Source organism: Helicoverpa zea, chromosome 20, assembly GCF_022581195.2.
Source record: "Helicoverpa zea isolate HzStark_Cry1AcR chromosome 20, ilHelZeax1.1, whole genome shotgun sequence".
NCBI classification, from domain to species: Eukaryota; Metazoa; Arthropoda; class Insecta; order Lepidoptera; family Noctuidae; genus Helicoverpa; species Helicoverpa zea.
Window position 1 is genome coordinate 8,471,275 of NC_061471.1, and position 13,697 is coordinate 8,484,971.

General features: G+C 35.7%; 2 protein-coding genes across 3 annotated transcripts; both read right to left on the reverse strand.

The window, feature by feature from the left end:
* Nucleotides 1-104: 104 nt before the first annotated feature.
* Nucleotides 105-1,776, reverse strand: LOC124640207 (ribosomal RNA processing protein 36 homolog). The gene is made up of 4 exons (XM_047177874.1): nucleotides 1,587-1,776; nucleotides 1,075-1,319; nucleotides 508-788; nucleotides 105-265 (listed from the first exon to the last, which is right to left on the reverse strand). Exons 1-4 carry the CDS (start codon nucleotides 1,647-1,649, stop codon nucleotides 126-128), a joined length of 729 nt encoding a protein of 242 aa, XP_047033830.1. The 5' UTR covers nucleotides 1,650-1,776; the 3' UTR covers nucleotides 105-125.
* A 6,416-nt stretch (nucleotides 1,777-8,192) lies between these two features.
* On the reverse strand, nucleotides 8,193-11,386 carry LOC124640480. Of its 2 annotated transcripts, XM_047178263.1 has the most exons (7): nucleotides 11,273-11,386; nucleotides 10,939-10,959; nucleotides 9,756-9,970; nucleotides 9,369-9,498; nucleotides 9,033-9,215; nucleotides 8,679-8,860; nucleotides 8,193-8,395 (listed from the first exon to the last, which is right to left on the reverse strand). In XM_047178263.1, exons 1-7 carry the CDS (start codon nucleotides 11,322-11,324, stop codon nucleotides 8,276-8,278), a joined length of 903 nt encoding a protein of 300 aa, XP_047034219.1. In that variant the 5' UTR covers nucleotides 11,325-11,386; the 3' UTR covers nucleotides 8,193-8,275. The 2 variants fall into 2 exon arrangements, with proteins under 2 accessions (XP_047034219.1, XP_047034220.1); XM_047178264.1 differs by lacking the exon at nucleotides 11,273-11,386 and having other exon boundaries at nucleotides 10,939-10,981.
* Between the last annotated feature and the right edge of the window lie 2,311 nt (nucleotides 11,387-13,697).

The window sequence follows — 13,697 nt, forward strand, 5'->3', positions numbered from 1 at the left end:
TTTTTTTTTTTAAATCAGTTCAGTAGTGTTTTGGACACAAAAAATCCTATTCATATTTTAGGTCATGAAAACAGTGACTGAAACAAAAAAAAAAAAAACTATAATACCTATACATATATTTATTACTAACTGACACCAGTGGGGGCTTTGTAGGAGCGTTTCTTGACTTTCTGCTGCCTTCGTTTGAGATGGCGCTGTATACGTCCAGCGCCTTCCTTCTTCAGTTCTTCGTACTGTTTCACTAGCGCTTCCACATGTTGTTCAGCTGCAGAAATTAATAAGCATTTCATTTATTTATGTTTCTAGTATTTAAAATTGAAATAATTTAGTAGACAGATTATACGGTTTATAATTTTAGAGTTGTTATGTTGAAATTTTCAGGGAAATAAAGATTACCTGATATAATTGGATTTGTTATCAAAGATTCATGCATTCATGTTAAAAGTACCCATTTAGCGTTAAAACGAGCTACGTTTAAAGGGGGCAAAAATAAAAGTTGAAACTTACATTTATTCTTGAAATGTGGTTGCCTTCCCTCTTTAAACTCTTGCTCGATATGTACTTTATTCTTCTCCATTGCTTCTCTCTCAATCTTACTCTTCTTTGTATGCTTGTGTTGATCATTCAACCGTTGAAGTAGTCTGCGTAACTTAATCTGTCTCTCTGGATCTGTAGTTTCCTTCAGTTCAGCTCTAATAGCCTTTATGTCTTTCATACGGATGTCTGATAGGAAATTATAGTTTTCGGAGAACTGCTTCTTGTCAAATTCACCACACAGAGGGTCAAATCTGGAAGTGTTTTGGAAAAAAGTTTGGTAAAACAAAGTACAGTTTAAGACAGTCAGATACTGGACTTAAGACCAGTTCATGGTACACTATTGAGTTCAAATAGAAAAATGAATAGTATACCAAACATAATTATTGATTCATGATTACTTTTGCATCAATATGATACATAATACAGCCAAATAACTATTTGCTATGAAATCTAGTTGTACCGAGGAAAACTTATGTACGAATGACAATAGTTTTTGTAGCTATGCAAGCTTATAGCTTAGATACAATAATTTTATACCTTGGATCACGGATCTCCTTTTTCTTAATTGTTGGTATAGCCTGCAACATTCGAACAGGTTTCTTGGAACTCATCTCACGAGGTCTGTTTTTATTTTCTCTTTTGAATATTTTTGGTCCATCACTCTCTTTCTTCTTGTCAGCCTTACCAAACAGAGCTTCTTTGTATACTTTGGCACCTATTTTTTCTTTTAATTTCTGTAATTCTTCAAATGATAAAGTCGATAGCTGCGATCTTATTTCTGACTGAAAGTTGAAAAGATAACATTCTAAGTTAATCAACTTACCTATATAAATTACTAGCCGTTTTCCCGCGGTTTCACCCGCGTCCCGAAGGAGCTACTGTCTGCACCGGGGTAAAATATAGCCTATGTTACTCACAGATAATATAGCTTTCTAATGGTGAAAGAATACGATGGATGTTTAATTATAAAATTAATATTCAGTAGATCAACAAAATGTGGTTAGTGTGATATTCGTTTCGTTATCAGTGTATATTAAAATGTTGCTTACCCTTTCACCATCGTCCTGCTCGTCAACGATAGATTCATTATCTGATTCTTCACTGCTACTCATGTTTAACTCCAACTATTTATTTAAGATTACAGGATCCTTTACAAAACCACCCAATTCAATCAAAACAAAACAATGATTATTTTTTAGGTTAGAATTGATACGTTCTATTTCACTTTTCACATGTCACATCTGACACTGGCAGTTTGACACTTTGACAGATATAGAACTATCGTTCGGAATTCGTTCGCGTAGGTACAGGTATAGAACAACCCTCACTCACACCAAAATTCTTGGGGTGATAAATAATATGAATTAAACTTATAGTATTAAAAATAAAAAAACAAATGTGTCATTGATGAACAAAGAATGGAGTGGCACTTGAATGTATTAAACCTTTTGATTATCAATTTACCCATGTGGTACTTCTGTATTTATGTATTTACTAGCTTCTGCCAGCGGTGTCACCCGCATCCCGTGGGAACTACTTCCCATACCGGGATAAAAAGTAGCCTTCCTCGATAAATGGGCTATCTAACACTGAAAGAAATTTTCAAATCGGACCAGTAGTTCCTGAGATTAGCGCGTTCAAACAAACAAACAAACTCTTCAGCTTTATAATATTAGTATAGATAAATAAATAAAATAATAAATAAAAATAAAAAAATGTACTCTCTTGTGTACTCCTCTTATGAACTCTCTTGTGTTCTCTCTCATGCGCTCTTCTTATGTACTCCTCTTATATACTTCTCTTATGTACTCTCTTATATACTCTCTTATGTACTCTCTTATGTACTCCTCTTATATTCTCCTCTTATATACTTCACTTATATACTTTTCTTATGTACTCTCCTATGTACTCCTCTTATGTACTCTCTTATATACTCTCTTATGTACTCTCTTATATACTCTCTTATGTACTCTCTTATGTACTCTCCTATGTACTCCTCTTATGTACTCTCTTATATACTCTCTTATGTACTCTCTTATATACTCTCTTATGTACTCTCTTATGTACTCTCCTATGTACTCCTCTTATGTACTCTCTTATATACTCTCTTATGTACTCTCTTATATACTCTCTTATGTACTCTTTTATATACTTCTCTTATGTACTCTCTCATGTACTCTCTCATGTACTCTCTTATGTACTTCTCCTATATACTTCTCTTACGGACTCTCTTATGTACTCTCCTATATACACCTCTTATGTACTCTTTTTTATACTTCTCTTATTATTTATTTATTTATTCATCTCAAAGTTACTATGCTTTTACAGACTTTGTCTAATTCTTATGTACTCTCTTATGTACTCCTCTTATGTACTCTCTTATGTACTCCTCTTATGTACTCCTCTTATATTCTCCTCTTATATACTTCTTTATGTACTCTCCTATGTACTCCTCTTATGTACTCTCTTATGTACTCCTCTTATGTACTCCTCTTATATTCTCCTCTTATATACTTCTTTATGTACTCTCCTATGTACTCCTCTTATGTACTCTCTTATGTCCTCCTCTTATGTACTCCTCTTATATACTCCTCTTATACAACATGTAACTTAACGCACATCCTGAAATAAGTTTGTTCAGTATCGTTTACTGAATCGATTTATATAATTTTTAATATAGGTAATTTTTTATTCCAAAAATAATTAAAACTACGGAAATTATTGTCATAGTTAATATGACAATAATTTCCTGTACAGTCAAAACAAATTCAAATAGACCGTAACTCAAAGTAATAAGACGTCGTGTATTGTCGGCTTTTTCCGTAGTTTCGTTATGTTGTGTCGAGTCGAGCGGAGCGCGGCGTGATAATTGCGTGCGTAGTAGTATGACCAAAAAGTTCTCCAAGAATTGGAATAACTAATTTAGTAAATAACAATGCATATACACGTTAAATTAAAAATTCAGTGTATGTATTATGATTATAACATAATATTCTAATTGGGGTGTTTGAGGGTGTGCGTTAATTACGTTACATGTTGTATATACTTCTCTTATGTACTCTCCTATGTACTCCTCTTATTTACTCTATTATGTACTCTTTTATATACTTCTCTTATGTACTCTCGTATATACTTGTCTTATGTACTCTCTTATGTACTCTCCTATGTACTCCTCTTATGTACTCCTCTTATATACTTCTCTTATGTACTCTCTTATGTACTCCTCTTATGTACTCTCTTATATACTCTTTTATATACTTCTCTTATGTATTCTCTTATGTACTCTCTTATGTACTCCTCTTATATACTCCTCTTATGTACTCTCTTATGTACTCCTCTTATGTACTCTCTTATATACTCTTTTATATACTTCTCTTATGTATTCTCTTATGTACTCTCTTATGTACTCTCCTATGTACTCCTCTTATATACTTCTCTTATTATTTATTTATTTATTCATCTCAAAGTTACTATGCCTTTACAGACTTAGTCTAATTCTTATGTACTCTCTTATGTACTCCTCTTATGTACTCTCTTATGTACTCCTCTTATATACTTCTCTTATGTATTCTCTTACGCACTCTCTTATGTACTCTCCTATGTACTCCTCTTATATACTCTCTTATGTATTCTCTTATGTACTCTCGTATATACTTGTCTTATGTACTCCTCTTATATACTTATCTTATGTACTCTCTTATGTACTCCTCTTATGTACTCTCTTATATACTTCTCTTATATACTTCTCTTATGTATTCTCTTATGTACTCTTTTATATACTTCTCTTATATACTTCTCTTATGTATTCTCTTATGTACTCTCTTATGTACTCTCCTATGTACTCCTCTTATATTCTCTCTTATGTACTCTTTTATATACTTCTCTTATGTATTCTCTTATGTACTCTCTTATGTACTCCTCTTATATACTCCTCTTATGTACTCTCTTATGTACTCCTCTTATGTACTCTCTTATATACTCTTTTATATACTTCTCTTATATACTTCTCTTATGTATTCTCTTATGTACTCTCTTATGTACTCCTCTTATATACTCTCTTATATACTCTTTTATATACTTCTCTTATGTATTCTCTTATGTACTCTCTTATGTACTCTCCTATGTACTGTTTTATGTACTCCTCGTATGTACTCCTCTTATATACTCTCTTATGTACTCTCTTATGTACTCCTCTTATGTACTCCTCCTATATACGTCTCTTATGTATTCTCTTATGTACTCCTCTTATGTACTCCTCTTATATACTTCTTTTATATACTCTCTTATGTACTCTCTTATCAACTCGTTTCAATTTGAAATTAACCGCATCGAACTAGTGGTTGCTCGCGATTTTGTACGGGTACAATTGTTTTATCTACTAATATTATAAAGCTGAAGAGTTTGTTTGTTTGAACGCGCTAATCTCAGGAACTACTGGTCCGATTTGAAAAAATCTTTCAGTGTAAGGTAGTTTATCGAGGAAGGCTATATGTCATCACGCTATGACTAATAGGAGCGGAGCAGTAATGAATAATGTTTCAAAATCGGGGGATTTTTTCTTCTATTGAGACCTTCTGCTGCGTGCGCTGCGTATGCGGTTAAAGTTTCGTAAAACTGATGTATGACAGAATTGTTTCGCTTTAAAAGTAAAAGAAAGGCATTGACAGCATATGCCTATATTTTAGGGTTAGCTCACTATAACCTTTCTACCGCTAGTCCCTTAAGTACTCCCTTATGTACCTGACTTCCTAGTGCCTTACACATGTACTTTCTTGTGTACTCTCCTATGCACTACTCTATGATCTTCCTTCCTAATATATCTACTTCTCTTATGTCTCTAGCCTTTATACTCGCCCTGCTGAGTAATAGCAACTGTTGCAAAAGGTTCACCCTTAATGTCCGCATTGATACAAGCGTATTCGATCCAAGAACCTGAATAAGTCGTTTTAGGACCCCTAAAAGAAGGGAGAGGTTTTATCCAATAAGTAATAAAAAATACGGATTTGTCAATGCTACAATTTCCGAAAAGGTTTTTGACAAAGTTGGTTCACTGTCATCAAAATAATAAAGCTAACAAAACATCAGTCAGCATGGAAAATATCTGGAAAATGTTTCATTAGATCGCGAGTGCGTTGTCCTGGCCCTGCTATACAAAATTATAAAGTAAGAAATGGTAAATTATTACTAATGGATTTAGACGAAGCAATTACCGTGACGAAACTACCAATCCAAGGTGAAATATGCTATCTGATGATAGGGTGGCAGTCTGATTCATTTGAAGTTTATCTTTTCAATAAAGAGAAACTATGGAAGGGGCGGTTTTCGCCGAATCGGCTCTTAGGTTTTAGCAGAAACTTGCACATGTCCGAAGTTGCATATTTCGCCGCCGTGAAAAAATGTCTTTCGCAGCCCAGAGACGATTATGTCTACGAATTAAAAAGCGGCTTTTTCTACTGGAAACGTAAAATCCGAGGATCAATTGTCATAGAAGGATTTCTCCCGATGGAATTAGACCCTGCGCCGAAACACGCCCATCCGGATCTAATAGAAGTGTTGATAGCATTAAATAAACACATGAAGCAAAAAGTGCACACCCTGAAATATAGATTCCAGACAATAAAATCTGATTACCAGAAGTGCTTGAGAGACACCGAAGAATTTTTGAACCTTAAAATTGAAATGGAAAAAGCACTATGTGATAAGTTTTTAAGCTTACTTAGTGTGAAAAAGTCCAAAGTAAACGCATTAAAATTGAATAAAGCATATTTAAAAGACGACGAAATTATAGATTTGGACATTATAAGTAAAACAGACTAAGTGGTCCTGGTTGATGGTGATCATTTAAAAACTACGTAATTTAAAAAGTCATGTAAACTTATTTATAACAAGACTTGTAAAGAATTGCTTGTATTCGCCAAAATGAAGACTGAAGCGATTTAAGAAAAAAACATATCAACTTTAAAATTCCTCTCTCAGCCTAAAAAAATACCACAGTAACGAAAAAAAAATTATGTACTCTCTACTGGCAATGTAAAGGAATCTGAGCGAGGATTTCTGTCAATCCTATTGAACTAGTAACATTTGGACCCCTTCGCAATGGCCAAGAAAAATAATCAAGTGTATTAAAATTGTCTAAAAATATGCACGGGAAAAACACTTTATGGTCAGTGAGACATAAAGCTTCTTATATTGTGAGACATTCAGTAATAAAGCGTTTACAAGGACATTGTTTCCGAGTAATTCAACACGAACTTTTTATTTCGTTACTTATGTTTAATCCTAATAAGTAGTCAATCTTATTTTTCTTTCTTTCCTTCTATCTTCCAGTTTTTGGTAGTTTTGCTTTAGTAGGTACGTCTACCTAACTATGTACTAAGCTTTTTTTATTAGTTTCAATATTTAGGATAAGGTATAAGAAGTTCTTTTTGACAGTAATTAGTAGTAAATTTTACAATTTCGCGCTTTATGTTGAAGTGGAATCCAAAAATGCTTGGCAGTACTTGGTTTCCAAGACTTATAGTTCGGCCATTCAGAGAATGCGTTCCTGACACGTCGCGATTGAACTGACGACGTAACTACATTCATTGATTATTGATATAATAATGTTGTTTTAATGCTCCTCAATTGTTAAAACGGTAAACAACCAGCAAAAATATTTTTATCGTAACTGCAACGCCATTGCAAAGTTACGTCGTCAGTTCAATCGCGACGTGTCAGGAACGCATTCTCTGAATGGCCGAACTATAATAACTATATTGGGGCAAGGAGTTCAAAGCAGGAGTAGTCTTCGATCCGATTGGTTGAGATTGCTAAATATTCAGCCAACTATCATATAAACAGAAATCACTGACAAGATATAGACTGTACAAAATATTCAGTTTGGTATAGGTTTATAAAGCAACGTTATCCAGTTTTTTATAAGTACAGGCAACAATCTGATAAGTATATCCAGGGGCCCGATTCTCCTAATTTTACTTAAGCGACATACGATTCACGTTCGACTCAGTTCGACTGAGATCCAATCCCGACTCGATTACGATTGAAGCGTATGTGGCATTCCGCTATTTTTTCTTTGAAATAAACGTTTTTATCCTTTTCTGTCATTCAATAATTAATCATTATCAGCCTTACTTATAAACGTGAATTAAATATAGGTAATACTTAGGGCTGTTTAAGAAAATTCTTAGTTATAAACGTTGCTTAAGCACGTCTTAACTAACATTTAATCACTACTTAAGACTTTAAGTAGTGATTAGTTAAAATGTTGCTTAGAAGGTGATTAGAGATTTTATAAGGGGGTAAGTCTGCAAATGATTAACGATTGCAAAATGATTGTACAGCAAACTACCGTGTAGTCCAAAATCACCAAAATAGCAGACCAATCGCAAACCAATCGAATGTCATTGGAATACGATTGGTCTTATATTATAAAGTAGCAGAATGCATGATAAGGTTAAAACTGCTATTGCGATCATATTGCGATTCAATTTCTATTAGATTTTGACAATATTATCTTAGGAGAATCGGGCCCCAGGATGGAGATCCGAAACACTTCTTCGGAAAGAACTACTGTCCAATTTAATTAATGGAATAGCGGTATCTAATAGCTAGTTTCTTTAGGTCTGCCAAAAGTCTTAACAGAAAAAACAACAACATTTGGAAACAACATGTTTAATCTTCGAAAATATGCCAAACTGAGACATTATAATCTGCAGCAAAAAAGTCTGATTTTGATGGATCAACCCTCGAAAACACAAAGAGCTTGTCTGGGGGTTTCGATGAAATAAACATGCATGGTGACCACGCCGGGGTTTTCTGCTAACTCGTAGAAACATTCGGGACCTTTTGGTACGATGACCTGAAAATAAACATAAGCAATGTCACTCATCATGATATCAGAATATCCTAGAACAAATATAAAGAGATCCTCAGCCGTGATTTGCAAAATATTTTGCGATTAGACTGACTACACGCAGGTGAGTTCTAGTACATTCATAGTCATTGCCCAGGTGTAGTAGGTGTATGAACGCTATATTAAGTTACAGGGATACTTAACTCGAAAACCGGTTATATTTGATGAAATTAAACTTTTCATTCTATAGTTATTCTATCACCTATTTCACTCGATTTTTTTATCTTACCTTAACAGCTGCTACTCCAGGACTTTCGAAATAATTGAAATTGTCAGGTCTCACGGCGTATTTGCCGATAAAATTGAAGCCAATGCCCATCACTACTCCGTTGTAGGAAAGTGGGAACCAGGGGAACAGCCTTCCTTCAGCGCACTCCAAGCTTGTGGTCATGTTGTAGTAGAAATGGTGACCTGAATTCCATACAAATACATCAGTAGTTAAATCGTGGGAAAAGTTTTCACAATAATAGCAGCAGAAAGAAGGCAACAAACAACAGCTTAAGAATGACAATTTTTGTCCAGACTTTTCTCGGCTGTGACGACGCTAACCACATTACAATGCGTTTATAATCTTAACACTCACCCATATATATCATGCAGGCTTGCTCTGTGAACCCACTGACGCTCGTGTCGGCAAGTACGGTAGGGTCGGAGGAAATCGTGTACAATTCTCCGTTGAAACCAGTCACTACCATGGAACCACCCTGGATCAACGTCTCAGTATTTCTTGAAGAGTTGCGAGCTGTTGCGTCAGTCGCAAGATAATCTGAAGAAAAATACAATGTATGTTAGTCTTGCCTTGATCATTTAGGTTACTCTCTGTGTTGCGATTCTATGTACATCCTTTCTGAACTATGGCCTGAGGCCCTGAGATGTAATTAATGTCTAAAGTAAAACAGATACAAAAGATTTGACTTACCAGCAGTGGAAAAGTATGCTCTGATGGTCCAATAATCTCTAGATGTGCCATTTGACAATGTAGTGGTCCAGCTTGTGAATCCTTGATTTTCGAAATCGTATACCGAATCGCTTATTTGTTCTTGGTCCAGCTGCAAGAAAAAAGTGGTTTGAAATTATTATTTTTCTGGAACATCAGTATAAATCATCAATATAATGAAACAATATAAGGGCAAAATACATATTTGCTTTAAAATGAGTATAGATACGCAAATCTATTAAGAACCAAAAGCCGTTAGGATCCATCTGATGAAATACCTAGTAGCCAATAAATGTTGTGCTTTTCTTCTTTCCGTAACGGATCCCTACAGAACCCTTAAGAAAAGTCCAATAAACAAATAATACGTACACCAATTTGGAAAGCAGCAATCTGATAGTTGTCATCGTAGTATAAGTTGAGGGTGTTGTCATCAGCGGGGCCATAAAGGACCAGGTTCTCATAGCCACTTGGGAGGGTAGGGCCGGTCTTCTGCACCCAGTTTTTGGCAATCGCTTCCCATATAGTAAGTGGCATCTCGACGAAAGATGAGGAACCGAAGCCGAACGGATTCAAGTCAAACCTCACTGAAAAACAATTATATCATCGTGATAAGAACGTTGTGATTCCTTAGCTACTCTAACAATAAAGGCTGCCCACGTCCGATAAATTGGTGACCAATTTTTGTAGGAGAAAAATAGAACACACTGACAGCAAAAGGCAACGCATACGTTCTACAAAAAGATAGAGAATCCTAGTCAGAGAGTCCTGCAAAAAAATATTGACACGATTATCTGTCCTATAAAAAGACTGACGTGGGAAGCCGGATCAGAAATAAAGTTTAGGAGTGATTGACTTTCGCACATCGTCCCATATAATGAAGGTATACTAATTCACTTGTTTTGGGTTTAGGGTAGTCAATAGTAGTGAACTTTACATATAAGACTACCAGGCAGTGCCGATTTTTTCATGGTCTCAACCAACCAACTACTTACCTGCATAAATAAGTAAAACCCAAAACAGACCACATTTCATCATCCTCATCCTCCGAGCCTTTTTCCCAATCATGTTGGGGTCGGCTTCCAGTCTAACCGGATGCAGCTAAGTACCAGTGCTTTACAAGAAGCGACTGCCTATCTGACCTCCTCAACCCAGTTACCCGGGCAACCCGATACCCCTTGGTTAGACTGGTGTCAGACTTACTGGCTTCTGACTACCCGTAACGACTGCCAAGGATGTTCAATGACAGCCGGGACCTACAGTTTAACGTGCCATCCGAAACACAGCCAATGGTGTCTAAGATATACTTAGAAAGTACATACAGACTTAGAAAAGTTGCATTGGTACTTGCCTGACCTGGGATCGAACCCGCGCCCTCATACTTGAGAGATTGGTCCTTTACCCACTAGGCCACCACGACTTTTTCAAAACAAACCACATTTAAGGCAGTATTTTACAAACTAAGATCTAGAAGTAGGCGTAGTATAAAAACAGTTAAAAGGAATGCCTCTTAAGATGGAGCAGTAGAAAAATATACAAAAGATTCATCACTTACCCCTCATATTGGCTGTGAAAGCTGCAACAAATAAATACTGCATTAGTTTTAGACATAGGAACTATTTTCGCGCATCTATAGGCACACATTTTTCGCGTTTATTTTAATAATACTAGATGTTTTCCCGCAGTTTCACCCGCGTCCCGAGCGAACTTGATCGCCTGCCGAGATAATGCTTATGATACTCGGGAATAATGATAATCTAGCTTTCCAAAAGTGAAATATTTTCGGAGTTTCGGAGCCTTTATGGTACAATCAAACAAATATTCCCCTTTATTGTATTAGTATGGAAGAAGTTATAATAAGTATAGATAAGTAGGATTGATATACTCACCACCGAAAGCCGGTGCAGCCACGAGGCATAGTAGAGCGATTGTCCGGATCATGGTGGAAACTGGAAACTGTGTATTGATGGTGCGTTACAAGCCGTTTATATACACGCAATATGGCTTCAGGCACGGTTCAGCCGTTGTTTGAACAAAGCGTATGCAAATGCGGTATGGGTTCTTCATATACCTACTCAAAATTTTATTTTCGTATATCGGACAGTTTTTCAAGTAAGTACCAATGGAACTTTTTTAAGTTATATATGTATACTTATGTCCCTTTGTACTGGTAGGTGATTCTTGGACACCAATGATGAGTAATGGTGAAAGAAAACTGAGAAAACCTGGACTAAATCGCCGATTCGCCTTGAGCAGCACGCTCATCTCATCTGTATGAGAAGAAACCTGTGCCATGACTACACAGGGTTATTTGTAATTCGACGTATATCCGTAAAGATCCGATAAAAGGGCCCAAGAGCGTAAAGGTGTCACTTACGACTTTGCGCTTAAACGGATCCGGTGGAATAAGCACGTTTAGAGAAACCCTAATTTGTCGCTCTGTGGAAATACTTGATTTTGTGTACCCTGGAATGAAAGACTGGTGACTTTTTCCAAAGTTACTTTTTACCTATAACCTTACCGACGAAGCATCCAGTTATTTAAAATAATGTATTATTTTCATTCAATACTAAATAGTTGCGATCATCGTTCATAATTAATCTAGAATTTGACTACATGTTTGTATTTTGCTACATCTTCACAAACATGTATCCTGGATATATAAAAAAAAGGCAAATTACCATGATGAGATCATCAACGTATTCTTAGGACCCCAAAAATAGGCAGAAAACACCTAAGTACACATGAGAAAAATATCAAATTTTCCTCTTACGTTATTTGCACAATTGGCGAAATCGAAAAAGTAAAGAAACAATTAAATTAACATTAATTAAGTCAGTTTTTATGTGATATTTTTTTGAAATTGAAAGCACGTATAGCTACCTATTTTGTCTGTTCATGCTGTATTGTTTTATATGATCCACCTGAGTAAATAATAAACGCTTAATTATTAAAATACGGATATTAAGATGATATTTGCTTTGCAAATTTCAGGAAAAGTCGGTTAGTGCGAAACGTGAACCAATTCGAGGCTGACGTCTCTTTAGACATGGGGACTTCTACTTAAAAATATAATTATTATGTAGTCGTCTATGATTTAGTTATATATAGTTCTAGTTATAGTTCTGGGTCCAAGATTTTAACGGTCGCCGTTAAGCGGGTGAGACACAGCTTTGTGAAGCATCCAGTAAAATATACCTAAATGACTAATTATTCATTTATTACTTACATTGCTCCTATTCTAATATTGATAAAAATAGGTAATATTGTTTGTATAAAATAGTTTCAGAAAAGCTCCCGTTTTCGTATTTTTTTCGAGGGCGTTGGAGACCTAATTAATATTTTTTTTTTTCACTAAAATATTTTTCATGACCGATGAATGAACAGACTGTAAATGAAAGACGCAGTAGGCCATGTGTGTATACTGTCTGGCTGAATCCAGTTTGTCTAATGGCTGACCTCAGCCTAGTTACGAGTAGACGTAGCGGATGATCTAAGAAAGAATAGATCTATAAACCTGTATTTTCAGAAATATCCTAAAGTCACACGTTTTAGGCGCCATCTGGACGATAAATTAATAATAATGAACCGGCAGGATACAGCTACAGCTTGACTGCCTTTCTCAATATTCCATCTCATCCTCCGAGCCTTTTGCCCAACTATGTTGGGGTCGGCTTCCAGTCTAACCGGATTCAGCTGAGTACCAGTGCTTTACAAGGACTTCTACAAGGAGCGACTGCCCTGCCTGACCTCCTCAGCCCAGTTACCCGGGCAACCCCTTGGTTAGACTGGTGTCAGACTTCCCGTAACGACTGCCAAGGATGTTCAAAGACATCCGGGATCTACAGTTTAACGTGCCATCCGAAACAGTCGTTGGTGTCTAAGATATACCAATATTCCATCTACATGTGGAATTGTTTACTAGCGATAGAATATTCACATTAGAGCCCAATACAAATAACGTCAAATTCCTGATACTGAACGGATAATTAAAATATGAATATTAAAGTTTTCTTATAACATTTCTAACAGAATAAAATAACTGTACTTAAAATAGAACGCCACAAAGGATTGCAGTTTTATCATAGTAGGTAGGTATGGTACTAATAATCCAAAGTCTGTGTACTTTATTTTTTAACGCAACGGATGTCGCAGGCAATCATCGTATAACAACCGAGCATAGATGCAGTAAATCCACTTTAGAATTCGTATGGTTTTTCATTTTTCCCTTTGTCCAGAGAGTCCAGACCATTAAACCTGTATCGTAATATTTATTTAAACTTATTAAGTTTAAACAAAAAAAAAAATCCGGTA

Excerpts from the sequence above, each read along its gene's own strand:
- LOC124640207 (XM_047177874.1), bottom strand. The coding sequence starts at position 1,649 with ATGAGTAGCAGTGAAGAATCAGATAATGAATCTATCGTTGACGAGCAG. Across the intron at positions 789-1,074 it reads AAGGAGATCCGTGATCCAAG|ATTTGACCCTCTGTGTGGTG; the intron begins GTATAAAATTAT and ends AAACACTTCCAG. Across the intron at positions 266-507 it reads ACCACATTTCAAGAATAAAT|CTGAACAACATGTGGAAGCG; the intron begins GTAAGTTTCAAC and ends TAATTTCTGCAG.
- LOC124640480 (XM_047178263.1), bottom strand. The coding sequence starts at position 11,324 with ATGATCCGGACAATCGCTCTACTATGCCTCGTGGCTGCACCGGCTTTC. Across the intron at positions 9,971-10,938 it reads TTTCACAGCCAATATGAGGG|TGAGGTTTGACTTGAATCCG; the intron begins GTAAGTGATGAA and ends ATTGTTTTTCAG. Across the intron at positions 9,216-9,368 it reads AGCATACTTTTCCACTGCTG|ATTATCTTGCGACTGACGCA; the intron begins GTAAGTCAAATC and ends ATTTTTCTTCAG.